Source organism: Trachemys scripta, unplaced genomic scaffold (genome assembly GCF_013100865.1).
Source record: "Trachemys scripta elegans isolate TJP31775 unplaced genomic scaffold, CAS_Tse_1.0 scaffold_34, whole genome shotgun sequence".
Classification (NCBI taxonomy): Eukaryota; Metazoa; Chordata; order Testudines; family Emydidae; genus Trachemys; species Trachemys scripta.
In genome coordinates this window covers 89285-107646 of record NW_023260520.1, presented here as the reverse complement: position 1 = coordinate 107646, position 18362 = coordinate 89285, and the positions used below count along the sequence as shown (strand labels likewise).

The following is an 18362-nucleotide window of genomic DNA, read 5'->3' as shown; positions in this document are numbered from 1 at the left end:
CCTCTTAGTCCCAAGAGCGAACAACCCCCAAAACAAAGAGCACAAACAAAAGCCTTCCCCCCAAGATTTGAAAGTATCTTGTTCCCGTATTTCAGAGTAGCAGCCGTGTTAGTCTGTATCCGCAAAAAGAACAGGAGTCCTTGTGGCACCTTAGAGACTAACACATTTATTTGAGCATAAGCTTTCATGGTCTACAGCCCACTTCTTCGGATACATCTGATGAAGTGGGCTGTAGCCCACGAAAGCTTATGCTCAAATAAATGTGTTAGTCTCTAAAGTGCCACAAGGACTCCTGTTCTTTTTGTTCCCTTATTGTTTTTTTGGGTCAGGCGTCAGCCAGGTTACCTGAGCTTCTTAACACTTTACTGGTAAAAGGATTTTGGAGTCTCTGGCCAGGGGGGATTTTATAGTACTGTACACAGGAAGGCTGTTACCCTTCCCTTTATAGTTATAACAGGGGTGTTCCGTTCAATACTGTCCAGGTGCTTCGTACTGTCTCTGGGACCCCCAACAGGCTGGGGTGCTGTCCCCGCTATTCCTCTGCAGGCCAGGCTGCTGCCAGGTCCACAGCTGGTCCTTGAGTCTGACCGGAGGCTGCAAAGCAAAGCAGTTCGGGAGCTCCTGGGCCGGCTCAGCGGGAGTCAAACATCCCCCGGGCTCAGGTCCCTCAGCCCACACATTACACCCAGCTCAACTCCCTCGGGCCAGAGGTGTGTTTTACACCCGCCCCAGCCACACCTCTGCTCTGCTGGGTCCCCGGGAGCCCTGGCGGTGTCACTCCCACCACAAAGGGCCAAATGAGCGTAGCAGAACCCGCCCCCCAAGGTCGCCCCCACGTCAATGCACCTTCTTGGTTCCTATGGACCTGGCTGGCCAGCTGGGGGCCCTGCTGCTGCCGTCCCTTCCCAATTGGGAACGGCTCTTAGCACGTCCCCATGGCACAGAGCTTGCCACACGCTACTGAAGCCCCACAAACCCCACCCCCGAAGGGGTCCGTGTCGTCACGAGGGGGGAAACTGAGGCAAGGAGAAAAAGTGACTTGCCAAAGGCCTAACGCAAACCAGTTACAGAGCTGGGAACAAAACCCAGGAGTCCTGACTCCCAGCCTCCCTCCCGCCCCCGTGAACCTCTGGCCTGCGCGGCGATCCAGCGGCACCCCCAGACTCACGGCGCAGGGTGTAGTCTCCGAACTCCTTGGTGCTCAGCGTTCTCCCATCCTTGCTGATGAAGCAGCACTGGTACCGGGCTCCCAGGTCCTCCGGGCTCCTGACACGAAACATGAGCGTCGTGGCCAGAGTGGCTGAGCCTTTGTTCAAGGGCAGCATCTGCGTCTGGACTTTGTACAGAGTGTTGATGGGAACAAGCGTCTGCTTCTCCCTGTCGCTCACAGCCGGTTTATCCTCAGTGATGGGCTTTAGCTCTTCATTTTCGTACTTTGCCCACGTGGCCTTCGTGCCCACCGGGCAGTGGTAGCCAATGCACACGAGGGAAACGTACTCCCCGGGGACCCAAACTTTAGGCCCCACGATGTCGCTCACGGTGAACGTCTGGCTGGTGGCTAAAGAGAGAAAGCATTGTAGAGACACGTATAGAGACAAGAATCCCATGCACTGCTACAGACTAGGGACTGAGTGGCTAGGAAGCAGTTCTGCAGAAAAGGACCTGGGGTTACAGTGGACAAGAAGCTGGATATGAGTCCACAGTGTGCTCTTGTTGCCAAGAAGGCTAATGGCATTTTGGGCTGTATAAGTACGGGCACTGCCAGCAGATCGAGGGACGTGATCGTTCCCCTCTATTCGACATTGGTGAGGCCTCATCTGGAATACTGTGTCCAGTTTTGGGCCCCGCACTACAAGAAGGATGTAGAAAAATTGGAAAGAGTCCAGCGGAAGGCAATAAAATGGATTAGGGGGCTGGAGCACGTGACTTATGAGGAGAGGCTGAGGGAACTGGGATTGTTTAGTCTGCAGAAGAGAAGAATGAGGGGGGATTTGATAGCAGCCTTCAACTACCTGAAGGGGGGTTCCAAAGAGGATGGAGCTCGGCTGTTCTCAGTGGTGGCAGATGACAGAACAAGGAGCAATGGTCTCAAGTTGCAGTGGGGAAGGTCTAGGTTGGATATTAGGAAACACTATTTCACTAGGAGGGTGGTGAAGCACTGGAATGGGTTACCTAGGGAGGTGGTGGAATCTACTTCCTTAGAGGTTTTTAAGGTCAGGCTTGACAAAGCCCTGGCTGGGATGATTTAGTTGGGGATTGGTCCTGCTTTGAGCAGGGGGTTGGACTAGATACCTCCTGAGGTCCCTTCCAACCCTGATATTCTATGATTCTATGATTATTTATACCGCACCAGCACCCCCGTCAAGGGCCAGGGCTACACTGCGCGGGGTGTAATGAAAAGCGACCCCGCCCCAGAGATTCTGCAATGGAGGTGAGGGCGAGAGATGCCGGAGACACGACAAAGGTGAGGGGGAGCCCCAGGAAATGATGGGAATGTTCTGACTCTGGGCTGTGCAGTGGGCCCAGCTCCCCGGCTGCCTGGCCGTGGCTGCATGTCTGGGGTTCCCGTGGAGTCTGAAGGGGAGCAGCAAGGAGCTTTCTGGGGGGCTGCAGGGAGCTGCTTGGGACGGAGATCCGGGACAAGCCTGCACCAGTGTTGGCACTGGGTGGTGGGCCGGCGTGGGACTGCTGGAGGAGGAGGCTGGGCTGCTGCCATCGCTGGGAGATGAGGCGAACGCCCGACGTCTGCGCTGAACAACGTGGCAGATGACTGAGCGTTCGGGACGACGTGTGCCGGGTGGAATTGCTAGGGAGTACTGGGCAGGGGGTGTGTGTGGATTGTGCCCCTCCCCAGCTTTTGCCGTGTGGCCTTTTGGCTGTGGATCACCTGTGACGTGAGGCCAGTGGAAGACCCAGGCTGGATTCTCCCAGGGCCTGCTGACAAAGAAAGGGCTTCTGAAGAAACAGCCTGAGTTTCGGCTGACTCAGGCCTTTGTTCTGACCCAGCGATGGAGCAGGGCCCTTGTGGGGATGGGACGAGCGGTGATCTCTGGTTATGAGCAGGTGCTTTTGGGGGGGTTGTGGGGACCCCGTGGGAGAGAGAATCTCCATTCTAACGCTGCTGCTGTTACCCCACGGGTGCGTCTACACTGGAGCTGGAGTGCAAGGCCCAGCTCACGGAGCCAGGCCTGTGCGCACACGGATCATGCTAACCACGGGGGGTACAAGGGGCAAGCTGCCCACGTCCGTGCCGAGCATCTAAGACAGGCACATATCCAGGCGGCCAGCCCCTCTTGTGCTGCCGCGGCTGCACGGCTAATCTTAGCCAGCTCCCTCGACCAGAGCTAGTGCTGTCAGTCTCACGCCTCAGCCTCGAGGTGCAGGCCCACCCTTCATGGGGGCAGAGGCGGACACAGAGAAAGGGAGACCAAGAGAAATGTACCGACTGGCTCAGGACTCTGAAATCCGACTCCTGGTGGATTTACCGAGGGCCGGGTGACCAGACAGTAAGTGTGAAAAACTGGGACAGGGGGTGGGGGGTAATAGGAGTCTATATAAGAAAAAAAACCCAAATATTGGGACTGTCCCTATAAAATCGGAACATCTGGTCACCCTAACCGAGGGCCGGTCAGTGCAGCCTCCAGGCGCTGAGCCCAACACGATGGGAACAGTGCTAGCCTGCAGCGGGCCTCTCTGGGCATCCTTGCGCGGCTTGGAAGTCAAGTGGGAGCCGGGCGTGAGGCCTCGCAGACATTTACGGCTCGTTTGAAAGCCCGGTCACAGGTACCCGCACGTACAGTGAATGCTGCCCTGCGTTTCCGTTCTAAAGGGCCACGTCAGGCACCAGGACTCTGTCAGCCGGCGCCCATCTGGGCTGACGCCTGGCCCGGCTCTCCCGGGTACCGTTGTTTGCAAAGAGCAAAAACAGCTCAGCCATTATTAGAGATGGAAGGAATTGGGGGGAGGAACGGGGGGGGACACAGTCAGCTTTGTCACCAACTGTACTGGGGGGATGAACCCCTCTGGTGTCTGTTGGGTTGGTGTTAGACCCTTGAAATGCAGCAGGGACCCTGCCCCAGGTACACTGACGGGCGTTTTTAATGGCCCAATGAAAATCGTTTCTTTGTGTGAGTGACGGTTAAAAACTAGACCTGGCGCCCGCCGCCAGCAACGCACTGAACTACTGGGTGGCAGCGGCTGCCGGCACCACACACGGGTCTGTAAACTCAGACCTGCCCTGCTGGGAGCCCCCGGGACCGGGCGTGTGGGGAGATGCAGGAGAAAGCCCCGTGCAGCTGCACCCGGCCGAGCCATCCCTTACCTCTGCTTCTCTTGTACAGGAATAACGCGACTCCAGCCACCGCCAGCGCTGAGACCAGCACGGACACCACCAGGACTATGACACTGACCTGAGTCCCCTCACCTGGGGAGAAAGGGAACCTGGGTTTGGCCCCCTGAGCCAGCCAGTCCCCTGCCCTGGGGCCAGATGGGAGCCGGCAGCCCCTAGAGAGGACAGGCCCCATATCCCATTCCCCACCTCCTGAGCCAGCCAGTCCCTGCCCTGGGGCCTGATGGGAGCTGGCGCCCCCTAGAGGGGACAGGCCCCTGCCCCATTCCCGCCCCCAAGCTGGCCTGTCCCCTGCCCTGGAGCTGGATCAGAGCCAGCGCCCCCTAACAGGGAAAGACCCCTGCCCCATTCCCCGCCCCCTGAGCCAGCCAGTCCCGTGCCGTAGGGCCGGATCAGAGCCAGCGCCCCCTAGAGGGGACAGGCCCCGTGTCGCCCCCTGAGCCAGCCAGTCCCGTGCTGTGGGGCCGGATCAGAGCCAGCGCCCCCTAACAGGGAAAGACCCTGTGTCGCCCCCTGAGCCAGACAACGTCAAGCTCTCCAAGGGAAGATGAGGCTAGTGTCCCTTCCCCCGGTTCTGGGGCAGGAGCCTGCCTCCCTTCCAGCTGGCAGGCCCCTGACACCAGCCCCCGCTCTCCCTCCCTGTCCCCTCACTCACGCTCCAGGTGCACCCGCACGCTCCGGACGATGGGCCGGCTCAGCGTCTCGTGCTGCACCTCGCAGCTGATCTCAGCGCCCTCCAACTCCGCCGCAGGCGTGAACTGGTAGAACGACTCCAGGTTGAAGGTGCCATTAGGGTTCACGCGGGGGGCTTCTGTCCGGACCCCGTTGAGGAGCCAGTTAACAGCGATGGCTTCTGGGTAAAAACCCTTCACGTCGCACGTTAACACCTGGGCCTTGCCTTGCACAAACGTGGGGGCGTGAATGTTCACCATGGGGGAGACTGCAGAGGGGGTTAACGACACCAGGTCCATGTGAGTTGTTACACGGACGCTCAGAGAGACAGCACCACCCCGGGACAGCCCGCGGGGCGAGGCCAGGATCCAGATCCCACAGGACGGGCAGAGCAGGGTACGAGGCAGGTAAGGTCACCAACTAGCTACTCGCACGAAACCGAACACCCTTGCCCCGCCCCCTGCCCCGCCCCTCCTCTGAGGCCCCACCCCTGCTCACTCCATCCCCCCTCCCTCTGTCGCTCACTTCCCCCCCCCCCCCACTCACTCGCTTATTTTCACTGGGCTGGGGCGGGGTGGGGCTCCAGCTGGGGGTGCGGGCTCTGGTGTGGGGTCGGGGATGAGGGATTTGGGGTGAAGGAGGGGGCTCTGGGCTGGGGCTGAGGGGTTCGGAGTGTAGGAGGGGGCTCCGGGCTGGGGGTTGGGGTGTGGGGGTGGGGTGTGGGCTACGGATGGGGTGTGAGCTCTGGTGTGGGGCCAGGGATGAGGGGTTTGGGGTTGGGATGAGGTGGGGATTTTCCCTTGTTACGTTTTATGTGAGTCTTACTGTTGAGCCTATGCGAGTTTTACTGTTTTGCATGAATATGGTTTGTGCCTCAGTTTCCCTGTGTGCTGCACCAATACCTCGGGGGTGGGAACAGGGGTGTGAGACTTCGGCTGAGACCTCTGGGGCAGGTGAAGCTGCTCCAGCTGCCTGCACATATGCTATAACCGGTGCTGTTTGTAACCTGAGACCCAGGAGGGGGATGCGACCAGGTGACTCTGCCCAGAAAGCGAGACAAAGACAAGGAGGAGGAGCAACGGGGGTGTTGGAGGTGGAATCGCTGGAAGTTGACAGTTTGCTTGGGGGGAATGGAAGAGGGGAAGTCCAGGGCATCTGGCCCAGGACTCCCCCAGAGGGACTTGGCTGAAAGTCACTGATTTCTGTGCTAACAAGCTCTGCCCTACGCTGTGATCCTGTTGACCAATAAACCTTCTGTTTTACTGGTTGAGAGTCACGTCTGACTGCGAAGTGGGGGGTGCAGGACCCTCTGGCTCCCTCAGGACCCGCCTGGACAGACTCGCTGTGGGAAGCGCACGGAGGGGCAGATGCTGAATGCTCCAAGGTCAGACCCAGGAGGTGAAGCCGTGTGAGCTTCTTGCCCTGGAGACAGTCTGCTCACAGAGAGGAGACTTCACCTGCCTGACTTCGTAGGGAGCAGTTACAGAGCGTCACCCAGGGACTCTGTGACAGGGTGCAGGAGGGGGCTCCGGGCTGGGATTGAGGGGTTTGGAGCATGGGAGGGAAATCAGGGCTGGGGCAGGGTACTGGGGTGCACTAGGGGGTCAGGGGTGCAGCCTGCGAGCAGCGTTTACCTCAAACAGTTCCCAGACGCAGCGCCATGTCCCACCTCTGGCTCCTCTGTGGAGGCGCAGCCAGGTAGCTCTGCACGCTGCCCCATCCACAGGCACCACCCCCACGGCTCTCCTTGACTGCGGTTCCCAGCCAACGGGAGCTGCAGAGCCGGCACTTGGGGCAGGGGCAGTGTGCAGAGCCCCCTGGCTGCTCCTACACATAGGGACCTGACGGGGGACATGCTGCAGCTTCTGGGAGCCTCTCGGAGCCACAGCAGGCAGGGAGCCTGCCTTAGCCCTGCTGAGCTACCAACTGGACTTTTAACGGCCCGGTCAGCAGTGCTGACTGGAGCCATCAGGGTCCCTTTCCGGCCGGGTGTTTCGGTCAAAAACTGGACACCTGGCAACCCTATGGCCAGGCCTGCCTGCCGCAGCATCCCCACCACTGTTACTAGCCACACCGCCGTGCCCGGGCATGTGCACGCCAGCGCCAGCACCCTGGGAGCGAGGAGACGGGATGGGGGCGCAGCTTTGGGAAGAGGAGGAATCTGGCGAAGCGGCAGCTCTGGGACCAGAGGCCCGAGTCAGTGACTGGCCCCAGGTTGCTCAGGGAGTCCGGAGCAGAGCTGGGATCTGAACCCAGGTTTCCTGAGGCCCAGCCAGTGCCCAAACTACCGGGCCATGCTTCCCCCAGGAATGCCCCCACCCCATCCCCTGGGGCCGGCCAGTCAGTGCCTCCCGGGGCCCTTCCCCCTCTGCCCCCCGCCCACGCTGTCACCTCCGAACACGAGCTGGAAGTCTGTCTGCAGAGCGCCCCGTGGCACAGCGGCGTGCTGGACCTGGCAGGAGAAGGTGACGCCCTGGTCCTGCTCCGTGGGCTGGAAGGTCAGAGAGCTGCTGACGTTGAAGGTGCCGTCCGGGTTCCTCTGGGGCGTGGGGAGCGGGGACGCCGGCAGGACCTCCCCAGCCCTCAGCCAGGTCACCGTGATGTTGGCCGGATGGAAGCCGGACACGGAGCATTTCAGCAAGTTCGGCTCCCCCCTCAGCACCGCTTTACTGGGGACGGCAACGGTGGGCACAGCTGCGGGGAACCAGAGGGCATCAGCAGGGAGAGCTCGGGGGAGGGTCGGGGGGCCCCAAGCATCCCCTGCTGGGCTGGGTGGTTCCTCCCCCCAGGACACCCAGAGCTGCCCAACTATGAACAGGAACGCCAGGGCAGGCAAACAGCCCCCTGGAGGCACCAGCTCCTGGCTGGCGGGGCGGGTGGGGGCTGCCAAGTCACGTGCTGGGAATTTAAGGAAACCCCTTGCCCACCTATCCCCGAAACACCCTGCCCAGCCCCAGTGCGGGCCGTGCCCAGAGCAGAGGGGCCGGTTGCAGAGCCAGTTCCCGCGCCTGTCTCCCCGTTCCCTCGCCAGCACTGACCCAGCACTGCCAGGTGCAGGCTCTGCTCCCCTCTGTCCGGGCTGTGGATGACCAGGCACCGGTAGGCTCCCTGGTCCGACACGGTCACATTGCGCAGAACCAGAGAGGCGTTGCCGCTGGCGAGCTGCTCCGTGTCCATGGAGGCCCCCGGCCGGAAGACGTTGAGGGAGTCATCGTATGACACCAGCTCCTGGTCCTGGAAATACCAGTGCACAGCCAGGTACTCTGGGCTGATGGGGGCGTCCACCACGGTGAAGGTGCATGGGAGGAGAGCCTGGGAGCCCAGCTGAGCCACCACTGTGGAGTCCACCATCACCTCCAGCTGGGCGCCTGCATGGAATGGAGCCCAGTTCATCCCCAGCCTGCGTCAGAGAACGGCTCGCAGCCAGACACGGACGCAGAGAAGTGGAGCCAGGAGAGGAAGGAGAAGAGGTTGGGGGAGGGGGATTAAATAGCTTTTGTTCAACTAAATATCCTCTAAGTCGGGACCTTTAAACGTCCAGTCCGGGGGCCAGATGCGCCACACACAACAGGTTCACCAGAATTTCAGCTTTCATTTAAAACACAGTACATTTCTACCCCTTGTCACGGAGTGTGGGGGAGACCAGGCCCTACACCCCCCGGCTTCCTGCAATTCACCATGACTCTCAGCCGGCCAATAAAACAGAAGGTTTATTTAGACGACAGGAACACAGTCCAAGACAGGTCTTGCCGGTACAGACAACAGGACCCCCTAAGATACCACCCCTAAGAAGTCCATAGGGGAAACTGAGGCACCCACACAGTAGTCAGAGAAAACATTAAGAACATTCCCACTTCATCACACCCCTCATGGCTGCAGAGAGAACCTTCTGTGTGTGACTTATGTAATGATACTGCCTGAGTCTGCAGAGAGCCTGAGCCCATCGCTGTGGGAGGGACGAGCTGCCCTGAATGTGACTGACACGGTGACGCTGCCTGGGTCTGCAGAGAGCCTGAGCCCATTGCTCTGAGCTGCAAACTCCCCTGGCTCTTATTAGTCTGATTGGAGCCTCAGTTGTACCGCCCCAGGATGACGCGTCAGTGTGAACATGAACTGTTGGTCACTGGTGGTTCTGGTGGCTGGGGGAGGGGCTCGCTGCGGGGCAGCAGATCCATGCACCCCGGAGGGAGAGAGACACTGGGGACGGGCGATGGACAAAGGCAAAGGCAGCGATGTCGGTAGATGGCGAGTCTCTGGTTCATGGCGGAGGTGACACCGTGAACAACAACCAGACGTTTAGTGCTGCTTGAGAGCCGCGCCCTCCCCTGTGCAAACCTTGCGCGGCCGTGGGAGAGACTCAGGCCCCGATCCCTGCCTGGCAGCGACTGGGGAGAGGGCTGGGTCCTTGCCCATATACTCACAGACACTCCCGAGAAGCAGAGAGAAGAGCCCGACTCGCGCCGCCATAGCCCCGGCCGGGAGGGGCTCCAGCTGCCTGGCTGCACCTTAGCAGTGTGCAGATCCTGGGCTTACAGCAGGGAGCAGTGACCGGATGCTTTCACTTTCCCTTCCCGTACAGCTGGTTGCCTTGTCTCTGCCCTCTGCACAGCCAGGCAGTGAGCAAACAGAGCCATGCCCAGGCCTGCTGGGTGCACGCCAGCCTGGCCCTGATTTACACAGTGTGACGTGCTGCCACACGGAAGCTAGTCTAGGTAAGCATTGGCCGGGAGGGGGGCGCCAACCTCTGGGGCCTGGCTCCGGGAGGAGGGGAAACCATTGATCCGAGCCAGGTGTTTCCTCGGTGCAACCCTCTTTCCTGACAAAGGACAAGCCGTGGTGGCCCTGGACATAGCAACCAGCAGCGCCGAGCTCAGAAACCTCCACGTTTGCCCCTCTTCTGCCCCGTGGAGCGCTGTCTCGCTGTGTCCCCTCAGGGCCACGCTCCCAGCTCCCACAGGCTACAGCAGGGACGCTAACCCCTGCACTGCCAGCCAGAGAACGCCTGTAACCCGCCCGGCTCCACGCAGTGCCGCGGCTCCCTGCCCCCACGATCTGCACCTGGGTTCACACCTGGGGGCCTGCCTGCACCCGTGGGCTTTATGGGGGTGTCTTAGACCTGCCCACAGGCAGCCAGAAGCACCCCGCAGAATGTGAGTCAGGGTTAAAGTCCCGTCCTTGTGTCCCCTCGGGGGCCTGACGCACTTTATCCCCCAGCTCTCAAGGCTCTACCTCCCTGGGCGTGAGGACCAGATGGCTCCTCGGGCTCCGAGAGGATTTTATTACTGTCATGGGGTGTGACGGTGCTGCCTGTGGGAGCCAGCTGAGGTCACTCAATCAGAGTGAACTGCAAACAGAACGGGGCAGACAAACCCCAAACGCTGGTGGATCTTCCAATACTTAGATTTACCAACCAGCACAAAACAGCTTCTGTAGAACCTCACTGGTTACTCAGAAGTCCAACCAACGCAGTTCCCTTAAAGTGCCCAGCCTCAGGCCTCCGTCCAGACACACACGTCAGATATGATGATGATTCCTGACAATCTTATCTCATCATATAAAAGAAAAGGTTCTTCCAACCCCAAAGGGTCAGCCACATACCCAGGTCCAATTATAACTTAGATCTTACCCAAAATACACGCTACTAGCCAATTCTTATTAACTAAGCTAAGAAAAGAGAGAGAGTGTTGGTTAAAAGATCAATATACAGACAGACTCGAATTCAATTCTTGAGGTTCAGACACAGCAGAGATGAGCTTGTAGTTGCCAAAAGTCCTTTTAGAAATAGTTCATAGGTTATAGTCCAATGTCCATATTCAGGGTGGCTCCAGTCAGTGACTGGGGATCTCAATCCTTGTGGCTTAAGGTTTCCCCCTCTTGAAACCCAAAGCAGATCTGAGATGAAGCAGGATCGTGTCCCAGGGTCTTATACATTTCCAGCAGCCTTTCGGCCTGAGAAAACAATAGGCCTAACTCTCCTTCCAAACATCCTGGCAATTAGCACAGGGTCATTTATCCATTAAACAGTTCAGATCCAGGTTACCACAACCTTCAAAGAGACATAGAGACAATAATACTATTTCACTCAAGTATCATCATAAATGTTAATATTCTTCTTTTGATATTTGAATTAAAGTTATAGCAATAGACAAGCCTTGTTTGCTTACATCACAAGACCTGAGCAAACTTCTACCCTTGAGATCTCTAACAATGCAGGTTTGCATTTCAAAGCTCTATTCCAGGGGTAGGCAACCTATGGCACGCGTGCCGAAGGTGGCACGCGAGCTGATTTTCAGTGGCACTCACACTGCCCGGGTCCTGGCCACCAGTCCGGGGGGCTCTGAGTTTTAATTTAATTTTAAATGAAGCTTCTTAAACATTTAAAAAACCTTATTTATTTTACATACAATAGTTTAGTTATATATTATAGATTTATAGAAACAGACCTTCTAAAAACGTTAAAATGTATTACCGGCACGCGAAACCTTAAATCAGTGAATACATGAAGACTCGGCACACCACTTCTGAAAGGTTGCCGACCCCTGCTCTATTCATTTACAGATCTTCCTAACCAGTCTAGGTTCACCCATGGGTCAGGTCAGTCTGAGTTAATTAACTCTTTCTGGCCCTGTCACCTCCCAATGAAATATTATATTACACTCATAACGTCACACAGGGCCAGTGGACGATGCTCTGGAACTGCCCCCTACGGAGCCAGGCAGGACTCTGGGGGATGCAGCAAGGCCGTGTGGTTCCCCGCCGCCCGGAGAGGGACGAGCGCCTCCCGACACCAGAGTGAGCAGAGCCAGCGAGTCCCACGCCCGCCCCCCACAGGTCAAGGCGCAGGAGAGGAACTATAAAAGCCCAAACCCAGAACTTGCTCGGGGCCAGACGCCTCCGGCCTAGTCAGGGCTGGATCCAGGCACCAGCGGAGGAAGCACATGCCTGGGGCGGCACATGCTAAGGGGCGGCATTCCGTCCATTCTTGGGGCGGCACCATTCGGGCGCCTTTTTTTTTTTTTTACTTGGGGGCGGCAAAAATGGAAGAGCCGGCCCTGTGCCGAGACCCCGGTGACCTACGGCCGGCTCGAGGACTGGCCTGACCTGCCGACGCCCACCAGAGCCCGAGGAGCTGCCCAGCCTGCCCCTCGCCAGTTACCCGGAAGAGCCCATGGTGCTGGGCCCCCCGGAGGACACCGTCCGGCCCAGGTACCTCCAGAGGGGGAGGTAGGAAGTGGCCCGGGGGCAGCCGACTCGAGTCTGGGTGCAACGCTGCCAGAGCCCATGTCAGTGTGTTGCGGCCGGGATCCCACTGGCTCAGCAGCCAGCCATCTGCCGCTGCTGGGGCCCCGGGCTGGGACGCAGTGGAGTGGGAGGGCCTGCGTCCCCCCTGCCACCCAGCTTGTGGGTTTCAGTCTCCCCATCTCCCCGGACGTCTGAGCCGAGAGCCTGGGCTGGTTGTTAACCTGTCTTAGCTCAGCCCCTGCCTGAGCCACTGACTCTCTGCTGCCCGGCCCTGACCCAGGGCCTGGACCTGCTATTGCACAAACTGGTCTTCAGCCCCTGCCTGAGGACCTGAGCCCGTGACTCACTATTGCCGCCGACCACGGGCCAGGTGCGAATCACTGTCTGTGTTTGCCTCCCGCGGACAGACCCCCGCGGCCAGGCGAATTCCCCGTCAGCGACTGGAATCATAGACTCATAGAATCTCAGGGGTGGAAGGGACCTCAGGAAGTATCTAGTCCAACCCCCTGCTCAAAGCAGGACCAACCCCAACTAAATCATCCCAGCCAGGGCTTTGTCAAGCCGGGCCTTAAAAACCTCCAAGGAAGGAGACTCCACCACCTCCCTAGGTAACCCATTCCAGTGCTTCACCACCCTCCTAGTGAAAAAGTGTTTCCTAATATCCAACCTAGACCTCCCCCACTGCAACTTGAGACCATTAGGAAGGAAGTAGGAAGACGGTGTGGTTCCCCACCGCCCCGGAGAGGAACAAGCCCCGGGCAAACCCCCAACACACAGCATGCCTCGTCTCTCTGAGCAGACTGAAGAAGCTCACACAGCTTTGACCTTCCTGGGTCTGACCTCGGAGCATTCAGCCTCCCCTTCCACACTAGGGTGACCAGACATCCCGATAAAATTGGGACCATCCCGATATTGAGGCATTTGTCCCGCGTCCCCGACCGGGTTTGGTCAGGACGCAATTTGTCCTGATAGTTCATGGTACTCTGTTTTTGTTTTTGTTTTCCTCCACCGGCAGCACGCCTCTTTTTTTTTTGCTCCGCCGGCGACCCCCTGCCCCCAATGTGCCCCGATATTTTCTTCCTCTCATCTGGTCACCCTATTCCACCCTGTTCGCTTCCCGCAGCGAGTCCGCCCGGGAGGGGCTTCTGGGGCAGCCAAAGGGCCCTGCACCCCAACTCCACAATCAGACGTGACTCTCAGCCAGCCGGTAAAACAGAAGGTTTATTAGTCGACAGGATCACAGCGTAGGATAACAACAAAGAGTCTGGTGGCACCTTAAAGACTAACAGATTTATTTGGGCATAAGCTTTCGTGAGTAAAAACCTCACTTCTTCGGATGCACGTAGGATAGAGCTTGTTAGCACAGAAATCAGTGACCTTCAGCCAAGTCCATCTTGGGGGGAGGGGAGTCCAGAGCCAGGGCTCTGCCTCCCCCTGCACCCTAAGCCAGCTGAGACCGACTCGCTTCCAGCTGCCTGGCCCCTGCCGGCCCGTTGCTCCTCCTCTGTCCTGGGCCAAGAGTCACCTGGTCACATCCCCCTCCTGGGTCTCAGGTTACAAAGGGGCGGCCATAGCATTCCTGCAGGCAGCTGGAGCAGCCCCCGCAAGTCACCCCCCCTTATTCCCACCACCTGGACATTGGTGCAATACACAGGGAAACTGAGGCACACACAGCATTCATGCCAAGCAGTAAGCCTCACATAGGCTCACATACAACATAACAAGGGAAAATCCCCACTTCCTCACAATTACAGTCAGAGAAACGCCCCCCCCCCAACCCCACCCACACACACAGACACCAGCCGGCTCAGGCTGGTCTGGCACCACAGCAGCGCCTCTGGTGGGCAAAAGGCGGAACTGCAGCATATTTTCTGCAGAAACAAAATTCTGCCTCCCTGGGACAAGAACCCTGCGCTTGCTGTGGGGAGGGGGCGCGACATGGGATAAGTGGAGTGTGGGGTGTCAGCACAGGGGGCGGGGCAGACCCAGAGGCTCCCTCCCTCCTGAGACGTCCCCAGCAGTGTGGCCAGCGGCAACAGGGCAGCAACATAAAATGCTGCAGTGCACAACTGCTAAAAAACCGCAGCAATGGACAGCGGAATATANCCTCATCTCCATCTTGTCTTCAATCCTGCTTCTTACCTCTGGAGGGACTTTGCTACAAACTGAAGCTCTGAACAAAGGACTCTGAATGACCCATCCCAGCTGGGGATGTTCCAGAGACTTGATTTAAACTTGCAGTTTATTCTATTGCTGCTGCAAGCCTGAACCAAGAACTTTGCCATTACTGTATGGAATTGATTCCGTTTAACCAATTCTAACTCTCATCTCTGAAAGACAGTATAGAGCCAATATTCACAACTTCAACTTCAAAAATGATACACACATCTCATTGCTTGTGTAACTTGCGGTTAGCCAGTGGGGGTGAGACCAAAGTCCTCTTTGTCTGGCTGGGTTGGTTTGCCTTAGAGGTGGAAAAACCCCAGCCTTGGGCTGTGACTGCCCTGCTCTAAGCAATTTGTCCCGAATTGGCACTCTCAGTTGGGTCCTGCCAGAACTGCATCGTTACAGGGGTACAGACAGGGCAGTCCTTTCCTTTGCACTCGCTGGGCTGGGGCAATCAACGCACTGCTGGCTGTGTCTGGCTCAGGTCAGCAAAGAACCGCTTCAGAGTAACGGCGCCTGCTCCTGATGGGGACACGGGGAGCGTTGCCTGGCANACATAAAATGCTGCAGTGCACAACTGCTAAAAAACCGCAGCAATGGACAGCGGAATATAGCCCAGCTGGGCTAGCAGAGCACGTACTTGGCAACTTTTGCCGGCGCCCCTAGGACGTGCCTCCTGTGCCTAACTGGCAATCCAGCCCTGACAGGATGCAAAGACCCCCGGTCCGTCCCGTAGCGCTGGGGTTGCAGCCGTGGCAGACCTCAGCAGTGCCCCTCGGCTGCTATTTCAGCCCTGAGCTGTTCCCGGCCCTGCGAGCAGATGTGGCTGCTGTTTCAGTTCCCCCGGCAGAGACAGGCTCCCCTGCAGGCTGCAGACCACGCGGGGAGGCCGGGCTGCGCTCTGGGGCTGTGGCTTGTGGGGGCGAGAGCTGCTGGTCGCAGGCCCTGCACCATGCGGCGGGGCTGTGTGGCTGTGGCGGGAATGGCATCGCCCACATGGAGCCTGTGCACCGTCTGCTCAATGCTCTCCTGGGGGAGCGAGAGCTGCTGGGCCCCCGGGTTCCCAAAGAGCCTCCGCACGTCCCGGGCCCCTCATCTCACAGCCACCTCACATCGGGCACCTCCTCTCCTTTCCAGGGCGCAGGTTGCCAGGGGCCCCTGGGGGTTCCCTCCACGGCCGCTGCTGTCCCCCAGCCGACTGCACGGGAACAAGGGAGGGGACCCTGGGGACAAGAGGGCCCTGGAGCGGAGGGGATGGTGCCCTGCGGCCGACCAGCCATCAGAGGGGTCAGGGGGCTCCGTCCTTCCCTGCCAGCCCAAGGGTTGGCTGTGATTGCAGGTCCCCAGCCTGTCCCTGGGCACCAGACCTCATGTGCCTCCGACGGTGCCACAGGCCCTGGCACTCCCGGCACACCATGGCATGCAGGACCAGCAGGATAGGCGCCAGGACTCCCAGGGGGCCACAGGCTGCCCAGTGCTGCACCCCAGATCCTGGAGAGGGAACAGAAGGGAGCATGTGTGGGTCCCTGCACAGGGGGCAACCATGGGCTGCTGGGGGTCCCCCATCATCCATTCCCCTCCTTTGTTCTGTCCCCTCCTTCCCTCCATCCCCCTCCTCTCCCTGCCCTTCCCTCCATCCTCCCACCCCTCTGCCCTTCCCCCTTCCCTCCATCCCCCTCCTCTCCCTGCCCTTCTCCCTTTCCTCCATCCTCTCTCTGCCCTTCCTCCTTCCTTCCATCCTCCTCTCCCTGCCCTTCCCCCTTCCCTCCATCCCCCTCCTCTCCCTGCCCTTCCTCCTTCCCTCCATCCCCCGGCTCCCCTGTCCCCCAGGGGGTCACACGGACGGGGTGGAGGGGTACCTGGTCTCTCCCCCAGGACGCTGAGTTCAGTCCCGTTGCCGGCATGGCTGCTGGTGGCCGAGGTCCAGATGAAGCAGCGGTAGAGCCCAGCGTCGTGCTGGGTGAGGTTGGCCAGGTGCAGGGACGCGTCCCGCTGGTGCCGAAAGCGCCCCGAGTCCAGGGCAACGCGGCTGCGCAGCTCGGTGACCTGGTGGTGCGGGGGGTAGATCTGCACCTCCCCACTGCCACCGGGTGTGCTCCGCACCCAGGTCACCGCCAGCTTGGAGGCCTTTGGGGCGGCGGAGAAGGTGCAGTTCAGGAGCACGGAGCCCCCCAGGGAGGCCCTCAGCTCCGGTGGCTGGTGCACCCGGACCTCTGCGGGGGAGGAGAGAGACATAGAGCGAAGCAGGAGAGGCTGCGACCCCCCCTGCAATCTCTGGACCCCCCACTGCTGGGAACCCTCCCCCCTTCCCAGACTCCCTGCTGCTGGGGACCTTCCCCTACCCTGCCCTTCCCCAGTTCCCCCAACTCTGCTGCCAGGGTCTCTCCCCAACCTCCCATCCCTCCCCCTGCTGCCAGGAGCATCCCTCCCCTTCTAACCTGGCGTGTGTTCCCCAGGCTGCCCCACTCACCAGGAACCTGCCCCACTCCCCATCCCAGGCCTGCTGTCCCCGCACCACCCACGTCCCCCCAGGATCCCTGAAGTCAGCCCCCGCATGGTACCTGACCCTTGCAGCGGGAGGCAGCCGAGGAGGACGAGCCAGATGGGCAGCATGCGACACATCCTGGGCTGGTAACAAGCCCTGGGGCGGCTGCTGGGTCTCCGAGGGCTCCGGGCTCTCGCAGGGCAGGGAGACGCCCGGCAGATTCTGTACTCACACCTGGTTGGTTCCAGCAGCGAGAGACCAGCCTGTGGTGCCCACCCTGGGTGCAGGGCCTGGCCACGGTGCCAAGGGCGCCAGGTAACAGAGATGTCCTGCAGCCGCCCTACAGAGCCAAGCCCCCAGCCGGGGAGAGCTGGGTGTGACCATCACTGGGTGCTGCGTCCAGGGCTGGGCTCTGCACTGCACAGACGGGGAGACGCCGGGAAGGGGTTGGCAAAGGGCAGCCCGGCGGCGCTGGATCCACTCGGGTCAGCCGCACGAAGCGGTGAGGGACACCTGCCCGGGGAGGGGATTCCTGAGAGCAGAGCCCTCGGCGGCCAGCAGAGCAGGGCAGAGTGACAACCCCGAAAGTGGCAGTGGAGCTGCTCACCTAGAGCCGGCGCAGATTCTCCATCAACCCCTCGCAGCGCCCGGGCGTCGGGACACGAGGCTTTCGCACGTGGGGGCACCAGTCAACTCACCAGAACGATGCCAAATCCTGCTGCCTCCCCTGGGCCGAGCCCCCGGGAGCTACGGCTCTGAGCCAATCTTACAGAGAGCCTCGTTCAGCGGCGGCTGGGTCGGGATGGCCCCTCGGTCAGAGCGCAGAACGCGCCCAACCACCAGTGGCCGCGTCATTTCCCACCCACCCCCGAGGAGCGGAGTCTGTGGGCGTCTCACTGTCGTCAGAGAGATGGAAGTGAAACCAGGCCGGGATCGGGGCTGCAGGGCCACTGGGAGAGCTGAGACACAGCCACACCTGGGCCCAGGGGTGGCTCAAAGCCATGGTGATACCAGCCCTCCACATACAGCTTCACGGCCCAGCCCTCACACACAGCAGAGTCCCCCCCACACCCGCCTGGAGCCAGTGTCCCACGGAGACCCCTCTCTTTGAGGGGGGCCATACAAGGCCAGCGTTCAAAGAGCTCAGCTTCCATGGGGGGAGGAATAGCTCAATGGTTTGAGCATTGGCCTGCTAAACCCAGGGTTGTGAGTTCAATCCTTGAGGGGGCTACTTGGGGATCTGGGGCAAAATCAGTACTTGGTCCTGCTAGTGAAGGCAGGGGGCTGGACTTGATGACCTTTCAAGGTCCCTTCCAGTTCTAGGAGATGGGATATCTCCATTAATTAATTAATTTATTTATTATTCTCAATGGCACGGGAGGGACAAGATTTTTCCATTGTTCTCAGGACCCAGGTGTCCTGGCTCCCAGCCTCTCCCCCACCCCCATT

General features: G+C 59.6%; 2 protein-coding genes across 3 annotated transcripts; both read right to left on the bottom strand.

Annotated features, from left to right (window-relative positions):
* Nucleotides 1–339: 339 nt before the first annotated feature.
* On the bottom strand, nt 340–10353 carry LOC117870561 (tyrosine-protein phosphatase non-receptor type substrate 1-like). The gene is made up of 7 exons (XM_034757747.1): nt 9442–10353; nt 8059–8388; nt 7412–7714; nt 5004–5288; nt 4322–4423; nt 1169–1558; nt 340–594 (listed from the first exon to the last, which is right to left on the bottom strand). Exons 1-7 carry the CDS (start codon nt 9485–9487, stop codon nt 533–535), a joined length of 1518 nt encoding a protein of 505 aa, XP_034613638.1. The 5' UTR covers nt 9488–10353; the 3' UTR covers nt 340–532.
* Nucleotides 10354–14990: 4637 nt separating this feature from the next.
* Nucleotides 14991–18135, bottom strand: LOC117870562 (natural cytotoxicity triggering receptor 3-like). Of its 2 annotated transcripts, XM_034757748.1 has the most exons (3): nt 16990–18135; nt 16288–16641; nt 14991–15919 (listed from the first exon to the last, which is right to left on the bottom strand). In XM_034757748.1, exons 1-3 carry the CDS (start codon nt 17048–17050, stop codon nt 15717–15719), a joined length of 618 nt encoding a protein of 205 aa, XP_034613639.1. In that variant the 5' UTR covers nt 17051–18135; the 3' UTR covers nt 14991–15716. The 2 variants fall into 2 exon arrangements, with proteins under 2 accessions (XP_034613639.1, XP_034613640.1); XM_034757749.1 differs by lacking the exon at nt 16990–18135 and having other exon boundaries at nt 16288–16739.
* Nucleotides 18136–18362: the final 227 nt, after the last annotated feature.